The sequence below is a fragment of the Triticum aestivum genome, chromosome 5B (assembly GCF_018294505.1).
Source record: "Triticum aestivum cultivar Chinese Spring chromosome 5B, IWGSC CS RefSeq v2.1, whole genome shotgun sequence".
NCBI classification, from domain to species: domain Eukaryota; kingdom Viridiplantae; phylum Streptophyta; class Magnoliopsida; order Poales; family Poaceae; genus Triticum; species Triticum aestivum.
Window position 1 is genome coordinate 148,769,397 of NC_057807.1, and position 10,293 is coordinate 148,779,689.

Sequence of the window (10,293 nt, forward strand, 5' to 3'; positions counted from 1 at the left end):
TATGAACCAATGCAATTGGTTGTTGGTGTTTGATCCCATTAGTAGTATGATCAAATTTGTTTCGAGACATGCAATCCCCAAATGCTCCACTCCCCACAATCTGATGAATGGGAGAGGAAGCTGAGGCTATGGTCGCGCCGTTGTAGACAAACAGTTTAACACTGAGGTAATGTGATAAAAATAATCGTTTTTTCTCTCTCGTACGTTTCGATTTATGTATGCTTGCTACGTACAATTCATGTACTCCCTCCGTCCCAAAATAAGTGACTCAACTTTATACTAGCTTTAGTATAAAGTTAGTACAAAATTGAGTCATTTATTTTGGGACGGAGGGAGTACTGTTCTGTCCTTGCACTGGTTTCTTCTACTCCCTCCGTAAATTAATATAAGAGCATTTAGATCACTAATTTAGTAATCTAAACGCTCTTATATTAGATACAGAGGGAGTAATATTTTTTGTTGTATATTACTACGTTCAGTTGGTGTGAAATCCCCCAATTTTTGGTTAATCTAGGAAGTAAAAATAAGTTCAGCTTGTAGACTGTTTAAACCACTTTTAACTGAACTTGTACAAGCATCAAATCTAGGATATTTCAAGTCTCTTCACAAAAAATATATTACATAGCAATAATTTCATCTTATTGTTGTACCCATCCGATTATGAGGTGTATTCGTGGTGCTTTGAAGTGTAAAAATTGCAGTACTTTTCCTTCCTCTTTTTTTTGTATTATTTTAGCTCAAGCTTACACTTTCTGATTGGACACTAAATAACATTCTTCTGTTTTTTTGTTGCAACGAGAGAACAATAATGAGATGCGCTGCCACATGGAGAACTTGGACCAATTGATAAGACACCAAATCTTGGGCACTAAATTATGTGTAAGTAGTTGATCTGCATCTGAAATCTCTTTTATAATAGTTGCGTATATTATAGTTAATTTCACCGATATCTGTGTATCTTTTATTTGGTTATTTGGCCTGAACCTACAATTCAAGGTTAGTAATTATTTGGTCCGAGCCTACTATTCCTTTTCATGTCTTGTATAATTCTCTTTTTTGACATGAAGAGTTCCCGGAGGTTGGATGGCAATTTGAAAATTCCAGTGTATGCTTCAAGATGTATGCATATAATTTTGGAGTCTATTCATGTTGGTTCAGCATGTTTCTACTACACTCCACATCTCACAGTATTTAGAGCAGAGGGCCTTCGATAGTGAATACTGCATAAAATGGTATTGTTCCGTGGGATGCAGAATTTGTTGTTTCATTCATCCGTTATCCTTGGTGTTGTTTTACATAGCTTATACTCATTTGCTTTGTTTCAGCGGCAGGGTATACAACATAGAAAAACTTGACTAAGCTTTTCTGAAATTCTGGTTCCATTGGGTGATTTCTGTTTTCTTAATAAATTGGTGGGAGTGTGAGATAACTATTAAGCCAATTAGTTACTGTGTACATTTAACAAGCGGGCAGTTGGGAGGTGATAATTATTTTTGTGTACACATAGTTTAGTCAGGGCATGCCCATGAACTGTTGCTTGCATATTGTATCATGTGATCGTAAGTGATTAAATCTTCCTTGGCTGAAATGTCATACCCGGTTTTGTGAAGTTTATATAAGCTTGCATTTTTTTGTTGCTTTGACCATTTTCTTTTTTTCCTTTGATAGCTAAGATGCACATGTAAAACCACATAATTGGATCCTTCAGAGCCTGGTAGATTCAGTACCAATTGTCGACTTAGCACTTACCACGTGCTGCATAATTGTTTCAGATTAGCATCCTTGTACAACAGCAAATCAACTAGGAGCCTCTCCTGAGAAGCAAAGATGTGGATTATCCACCTCGAAGGTTATAGTTGCTAAAGAAGCTAGAGGAGATTTAGAATATTTTATCTCACAACTTTCACTTCATCAGCCCAATAATGAAAGCAGAAGTATGCATTAAATATACAAAGGTCTCCACAAGGTTTGCATAAGACGGTAATGTCCCATCTTTAAATCCTCCGACATTGTGCTAGAAACTAATTTTATTACTGACTGGACATATATGCTATGCATGTTTAGTACCTTGACTCTTTATATAGACAAAGCTCTGAGGGATGAAGCGTTTGGGAGCCCGGGTGAAGAATGCTTCTGAGGCGGAGAAAGAGAAGTGATGAGAATACTTCCAAACCGCTCTGAATTTTTATTTTGGCAAACTCGGACTCCTTGTTTGATAAATTACATCTGAAGAGCATTTTTGCGCACTGTTCAAATAAACTCTTCATTTTTGTGACTCTGTCAAACAATGCATTTCAAATAATTAGGTTATTGTCCTGGGGATATTTCGACAAATGTTGTACTTATCATCCTAGATACTCCCTATTCATTACCTATATCACATTCCCATTTTATTTCTTTCGGGAATAGCACATATTGTATTTCCATTTTTAGTTTCTTTAGTTGTTTGAATTAAAAAAAAGGTGTAGACAAACAAAAGCTATGGAAAAGGATACAAATTAAATAGAGGTGAAATTTGAAAAATTGATTGAATTGGCAGGACGTGCGTTGCACGTGCACGCTTACTAGTATACACAAGTGGCTTTCATTATTATTTTGGTCATGTAGCATGTCAGTATATTATTTTTATTCATTTGGAACATTTTAGTATCTGCAGTGTCGCACAAAATTGAATCAACATTATGAATTGACAAAAAGGCGAGCTTAAGGGAGCAAAAAGAACTAAAACAAATAGGACAACTCAGGATAATAATTTACCTAAGATGTGACCTTCACTAACTCAATTCGAAGGAGCCAAGAAGCTGCACCCATTTATTATGGCTTCACGGACTTTCGAGCTTCTGTAAAGCGAGCACTGTCAATCCTTGTTGTTTTGTTGGGATCATCCTACCATGAGCTCGCCTTGATTGATTTTAGTAGGTCGGTGCAACACTGGTTCAAAGACAAAAATATTAAGCTCTTGGGGACTTGGATGTTGGAGAGGCGGCTAGGCTGGTCTTTTCTTTTATAACTCAAGACCTTACAACGGTAGGTGATTGGAAAAAAACTTATATGTTTCGCACAATAAAGAAAATATCGTAGTAAGAAGTCAACATGAAAATTTAGTAAATAATGCCCTTGACTTAGAGATATATAAGAAAAGATTGATGTTGACTATTATAATATGTATCCTCGTAGCAACAGGCAATTAACATAGTGACATGGTCGTCGAGATGCAACATGGGGAGAGGGAGTTCGAGGGAGCATGCACTAGGGCGGCGACACCATTACAATCTTGGAGGGGACGCCTGAGAGCTGAGTAATATTGGTAGCTGGAGGAGGGGCGACAGGTGAGTAATGCTAGCAAGTGGGGGCAAGGAAGGTTGATGGTGCTAGATCGTGTAGGAGGTTACTTGAAATGTCGAGCATCAGTATTTTATTCCAGTACAACAGTTTAACTAAGTCTATCATTCACGTGAGATTATGTGGGATGTGAAATGTCCACTTGTCCCATCAAAAATTATATGAATTGATGTCTGCTAGAACTACGTCGGTATTTTCCCAAAGAGGAATGGATGATGCAGTATAGCGACGGTAGGTATTTCCCTCAGTGATGAGAATAAGGTTGTTGAACCAGTAGGAGAACCTCCTCACACCACGTAAACAACACCTGCACACAAATAATAAATACTCGCAATCCGACGTGTTAAAGGGGTTGTCTATCCCTTTCGGGTACGACGTCTCAAGATAGGCAAATAACGTGAGGTAAAAGTGGTAAATAGGATAAATAGATCGCGGAACAAATAAATTGCAGCAAGGTATTTTTGTATTTTTGGTTTAATAGATCTGAAAATAAATGCAAAGAAAAATAGATCGCAAAGGCAAATATGATGAAAAGAGACCGGGGGTGTAGGTTTCACTAGTTTTTGTAATGCTTTAGTGAATGATATAACTTTGCCAAATTAATAAAGTAAGTCATGACCACATTCTCTAAAAAAACCGTGCCAGTTTACGCAACATTGCATTATTGGTGGGATTATGTAGAGTCATTCAAGACATTCTTTTTTATGCACTAATTACAAGGTTTGGATTGGATGCAGATTGAGAGGGTGCACGCTAAATATTTGATGGAAGCAGTAGAATGTTTATGTCTTTCTTTAGAACGCACGACGCACGTATATATTGGCTAGTTAACATGTATGTGAGTTTAGGATAGACGTACTATATGAAGGTTTGATGGCATATTACCCACTTACATCATTAATCAAGACACCGTAATACGATTAGAGAAAAACCTAACGAAAACTCCTTACATAGCTCGATCAAACGAAATTTATAATTCTTGTGAGTCGGGCAGGAGAAGGGAAAAAGGACTTGGGGAAATTCGATGAGGCGACGCCTTAGTGGCAACCAAATACGGTGGGCGCATGTCCATGAAAAATCAAGGTCACAAAATACTATATAACTCCTTTAATTTTTGAAAATAAACAATATATTACTCCTAATAATCATAGCGAGGCACCACGATAGATACAATTGTAGACCCTCTATCCATTTGCCTTCAGCGAGGCACCACGATAGATACCCTTGTTGTCCACGTTACTTTTTTTAAATTAAGGATAGTTTTCTTTTTGTTGAATATAAGACCATCTATATTAGTGACACCAAGAAATCCAAGATAGAAAAACATTTATCTCGCACCAAAATCTTGCCATCCAGCTAGTAGTAGGAGAATGCTTCAGCAGTCGACATCGCATTTATTGAATCAGCCATGACATGTAGTCGATGGATCAATTGTTGAACTTGATGTTTCAATAATTGGGTATGATAAGTCTGCACACTGCCATTGGTTAGGTGTAGCGACTCAAAGGGGGCAACAAGGTTTGCCTACGACGCGCTACAATGGATGATGTGACAACTGGTTCCAAAGATATTGTTTCACATCTAAAAATATTTTAGGTTATTTCGTGCTCTAAACAGAAGGACAAGAACTTGGATCATTGGAATTCGATGCCACAAGTATCAGAAAAATGTATCGTGGAGAAGAGAAATATGGCCGAGGTACAAGACGTCCAAGTGCAGCCAGTCAGTGAACATGTGTTTTATATTGGATCTGTTCTCTTAAAGTTCCCATGGACACTTGAACCAAAGGAAGAGGCGATCAAGCCTAATTTTAGAACGCCCCGTGTAGTTGGTTTTTCGTTGGAAAGAATTTCAATTCAGGCTCTACATGGTAACGTGAGGGTCAAGTTTATATTTTATCCAGTAGTCCTACTTACGTAGACTTTCTTTTGAGTCCTAGGTCCTTACGTGATCAATCTTGCCGGTTTGTTAATTAGGTAAGATTCGTTTAGTTAAACTAGAAAAGAGAGATAGATCGTTCGTATCTTGCATGTTGGGTCGGTTCCATCAGGTGTGTGGCGCCTATAAAAAGGGCAGGCTACGGCCAATGTACGGAGGCTATTTTTTTTAAAGTTTAGACAGAATATTGTATTCATTACGAAGCGGCCCTCTTTGGGTGTCGCTGTTATTTATCTCGCGTGATTTTTCTGTATGGAAGTTGCGCTTGGCTCGAGGTCCGTTCGTCACCGACGGGTTGCGCGCTGGTAACGTCTAGTACGGCGGAAGTTCTTTGTGTGTCGAGGGATTGTCCGTTGGTCGTCGTCATCCCTGCTCCAGGTTACGCGTACCGCTCGTGTAATTGGAAATATTTTTTATCGGTGGATCTTGGAGGTTATTGCATCGTAAAAGATCGGGACAAATCATCGGCACGTCTGAGGTCGTGCTCTCATCAATGGAGGCATGAGAAAGAAAACTTAGCAATTTTTATATAGATGTTTTATAAGAATTTGTATACTTTGGCCAAAAGAGACATGATTGTCGTAAACGTTATCGATCCAGACCGCACATGTTCGACCATAACACTTTTTGTCCGATCATGACTTAGTCTTGTAAAAAGAGAAGGAAAATGGTGATGGTAGCAAAGAAAGGGCTGACTTTCCCACCCACTCAGGTTTAAAGTATGATACTTTCAATTTGGGTTTATTGCATTAGTTATACTCTTGGTGTCTCCCTTATAGTTTTTCTAAAAAAAAACTGTGGCAAAGAATCCGCTGGCACTGGATAGAGACAGGGAGGCAAAACCTGAACCAAAACACATAAGAAAGCACATAAATCTTTACTCGGCGGACTTTAATCATTTTCATAATACGAGTATAAGATAATAGGCGGGCGCATATGTAGCGTAGGATTATTAGGATTTAAAAGCACGTGGCGACTGCTACTTTTTGTTCATATGATTGGGGCGAAGGCATCACGGCCGAAAAGTCTCTTGTCAAATCAGGCAGCCAGCCACGCACACGATGATGATTGTGAGAGCCGGAGAAAATGGCAACCTTTCTGCAGGGTGCACCGCAGCTGCAGATAATCCATCACAAAAGAAAGAAAAAGGTATCTATCTCATCTCACTCGACAGTGTCATATTTTGGCTCAACGTTTTCAGAACAAAGGCAATACATATCACGCAATAGTTTACATGAAATTGTAAATCCATGTTTGGAGAGCCTTGTCAAGTAATGGATTCTTATTTCTATGTAGGATAGGAATCATCTTTTACTCCCTTCGTGAAGAAATATAGTGACCTAAATGCTCTTATATTTCTTTACGAAGGGAGTACATTTCATCATGTGAACCGAAGGGGGCTAAAACACCTTGCACGAGGATGCCGTACAAGACCACTCTGACAATGACAGAAAGCAACCTCCTTCTGAACCCCTCAAAAAAAAAAAAGCAACCTCGTTCTGAGAGTAATGGACTAACAATCAAAAATTGGCAACAAAAACCATCTGCCTGCTGTTGCCACCAGGCTTTCTAGGGAGTAGTATCTCCAGCTGTCAAAAGTTGCACCTACAAATGCTAACACTAGTAAAAACACAACACGGCCGGGTGTTGCTCAATTTATAGCATCCTGAAAAGATGCACGGAAGGGCAAAAATGAGCAAAACTCCAGGCACACTACAATCTGCTCTAGGTAGGGTTGAATTGCAAGTTTATTTTTCTTCATCTTATAAGCACAATTTACCTCCACACTGGAACACCAAAAGCACCAATAGTCAAGAGGGGTCAATAAACCCCGGAGCGACAGTTTTAGGATACAGTCACCCATGAATTTAGGACTACAAATCAACCAAACACTGACAACTTAGTTGTGCAAAAAGATACAATTCCTCAACGGCTGTGACACCCAAATCCATCTTAACCGGCAGAGACAAATGAACCACACTCTTGGGGCCGATGTCCATGGCTAACAGGGCAGACTACTTGGGGCCAATGTCCTTGAGCGCATTAATCTGCTCCTCTCCCATGGCGGACATGACAGACACCACCAGGTCCTTCCCTTCAGCAAACCCATCCTTGATCTGCACCAATGGACAAATTCAATATCAGAGCTGGCGGGCTATGGAAGAGATAGTTCGCGTGCACAAGTTACTCTAAACAGCACATGTAAAAGATTAGACATTACAGTGGTAACTGCATGGGCTTTTTATTCATAGGGGTGGTTTCAACACACTAAATCTAAGGAAAATTAGAGAAAATAATATTAGGCCCACTGGCCACTGCACAGGTTCCCAAGTTCAAACAAATACAAAGAGTTGATGAACTGTTAAATCAACAAGGAATTCCAACACCAAATTAACAAGAAAAGGAGATACTCTAGTGTACTGAATAGTGCATATCTTGTTAGTTAATCAACACCTTTAATTAAATATTAACAAGGCATCTCAAATCTAATTCAGTTGCAAGAAATGTGCATGGATAGCATGGTACAAACCTGGCCAAGGAGGGTTTCATCAGTCGGGAGCTTGAGGTCATCTTTGGTGTTACCATTATCAGTGAGCAGACTCACCTGAAACAAATGTTAATTTCTCCAGTTAAACACTCGTTTCAACAAAAGATGAAAAATATAAGAGATATTAATGAAAGAATCCAACTTACAAATCCATCCTCAGATATATCAATGAGCTGGTATTCTGTGCGATTCACATGAGGAACCTGTAAAGATATAACATGATCATGTTTTAGTTTCAATAGAAGCCACTTGAACAGGAAGAAGTTCAAGAAATGTGCTGACATCACAGTTGTGAGAAGATGGCACAATATCTTCAAGTTTCTTGCCGGTGAAGATGTCAATAGCAACAAAGTGGCACTTGGCATGACCATGCTTCCCGGTTTTAGATGTTGAAACCTCCACAACCTGCACATTTGTTTCAAAGGCATGTCATTAGAAATATATTAGCCAGAACAACAAAATAGCAAGCAGAGTGAGAATTAACAGATAAATAAGATTTTAATCCTAATAAATATATAAAGACATTAATATCCACAACTTTAGGAATTTATTGATATTTAAAGTGAAAACTACAGATCTGGAATGCATAAAGAACCACAGCTAAACAGGATCAATGCTTCGTTGCTAGCACAGGTGAACTGATTATCCAGTGGTACCGCTGGAGGCAGCAAGAAGTAAATGCAAATGCCAAAAAAAAAGAGGTATAAAACATGCAAAAAAGAAGTAACCCAATCCAGGCTTCACATATTTGGTCATATTTTGGCCACCACTGAAATCCATATTTCTTTTCAGTTCAGCCAAACAACTACTCTTTTCAATTTGAATGAAATCCAACCAAGTTTTGAAAAAAAATCGACATAAGTCGAATATTTCAGTACCCACTGAAATCACCAATATTCAGAAATTTCAGTGAAGATGATAACCCTGAACCAGTTAACCCTCGGCTATGTAACTCGTGCAGTAAAAAGAACAAAGATGTAAGAAAGTTTGCAATCATGACACCAAACAAATAAAATAATACATGGCAGTATGCAGCATTAAGACATAAATTTGCAGATAAGTTAACAACCTTGCTAGGTCAACAAGTGGTACAGCCAACTAAAGTTCATGGACCACTATGCACACACAGCATGGTCAATCAAAGATTACTTACAATATCCAGATAATTAACAATGCTAGTATGATATCAGTGTTACAAAGTCAAAATCCATCAATGCTTAATGTAAAAAAGAAAAACTAAAGCAAACAACTGACATTGAGGGCAAATCAAATCAGTTTAGACCTATTATCCACACCAAACCAACATGCAACAAATCAAAGACTTGCATAATCTTATTGAGAATACAGACTTTTTATTCATGACATTAGTTAATTATATTGCAATCAAATGTTACGAGTCAGTAACCGATCTCTATAATAGCAGATTACGCAATTCAAACAAGAGGAATCTGACAGCGTAGTTTCAAATTAAGAAAGATCATTACTGGACTGGGATTTTCCCTTTTGTTAGAAAAGAATAAATAATTCTTATCTAACTGCCTAAGCAAAGTTAATCAGGCGGTAGATCTACACCAGCCTATACTGCTAATCTGACGACACATTGGCACAGACATGAACTGGAAATTTCAAATGATCGATGCATATGGCATTCCAAATTTAGAAAAAAAAAAGTGCATGGCCAACGTACAATTTACTTGTCCTACAAGGTAGACATTTCACAGAACATCCCGTATCACTGATAAGCACAGCAGACCAGAACCAAGTATACCCCACGATCGTGACGCATATCCACACGTTCCATCCATGACCATCCAGCTCGTAGGAAAATAAAGAGATTGCACGTATACATGCAACGGCAATCTGAGACGCCAGGACGAACACACGGATCTAACAGAAATACAGCGATAGCATCGGGATCTAAGCGGAAGACATCAAGCAAGTGAGCGGCGGACGTTCTAGATACCTTGCAGGGGCGGTTCTTGATGACGATGTAGCCGTTCTTGCGAATGGTGCCGGCCTGCTGCGGGTAGGTCTTGGAAGCGCCGGCGTCTGCCTTCGACTCGAACTGGTGCTCTTCGCTGTCCGACATCTCCTCTCCTCGGATCAGGACCCAAAAATTCTCTACAAATTCCAAGAAATTCAGTCATGAGCAACGAAGGAATGAGTTGGCGCACAAGAGAATAAGAAAAAGAAACTTTGATCTGAGATGATAATGGACGGACGGATCTCGAGGTAGGGTAGGCAAGGACTAGGGTTTGGGACCTCGTGAGGAGTTCGCGGGCGCGACGGTTAGGCGGCGGCTGCGACGGCGAGGGCACAAGGAAAGGCAGCGAACTGGATATATTGGTTTTCGGCGAGGGCCCCGAAAACGCTCGCGCTAGGGTTCCCCCGCTCCCCTCCCGCCGCCGCCGCCCCTCCCGCCGCCGCCGGCCGTCGGCCCCGCCCCCCCGCCTCCGCCCCCTTCC

The 10,293-nt window shown here is 39.7% G+C and overlaps 1 protein-coding gene across 2 annotated transcripts; it reads right to left on the reverse strand.

Annotated features, from left to right (window-relative positions):
• Positions 1 to 7,088: 7,088 nt before the first annotated feature.
• LOC123115868 (eukaryotic translation initiation factor 5A-4) lies at positions 7,089 to 10,248 on the reverse strand. 2 transcript variants are annotated; one of them, XM_044536939.1, is made up of 6 exons: positions 10,091 to 10,248; positions 9,792 to 9,949; positions 8,111 to 8,233; positions 7,975 to 8,031; positions 7,811 to 7,885; positions 7,089 to 7,397 (listed from the first exon to the last, which is right to left on the reverse strand). In XM_044536939.1, the coding sequence occupies exons 2-6, from the start codon at positions 9,915 to 9,917 to the stop codon at positions 7,296 to 7,298; spliced, it is 483 nt and encodes a 160-aa protein (XP_044392874.1). In that variant the 5' UTR covers positions 9,918 to 9,949; positions 10,091 to 10,248; the 3' UTR covers positions 7,089 to 7,295. The 2 variants fall into 2 exon arrangements, with proteins under 2 accessions (XP_044392874.1, XP_044392875.1); XM_044536940.1 differs by having other exon boundaries at positions 10,051 to 10,111.
• Positions 10,249 to 10,293: the final 45 nt, after the last annotated feature.

Bases quoted from the DNA above. Each gene is read 5' to 3' on its own strand.
- LOC123115868 (XM_044536939.1), bottom strand. From the start codon at position 9,917: ATGTCGGACAGCGAAGAGCACCAGTTCGAGTCGAAGGCAGACGCCGGC. The intron at 8,032-8,110 runs GTCAGCACATTT...ATATCTTTACAG, and splicing joins CATCTTCTCACAACTGTGAT to GTTCCTCATGTGAATCGCAC. The intron at 7,398-7,810 runs GTTTGTACCATG...CCATTGGTGCAG, and splicing joins ATGAAACCCTCCTTGGCCAG to ATCAAGGATGGGTTTGCTGA.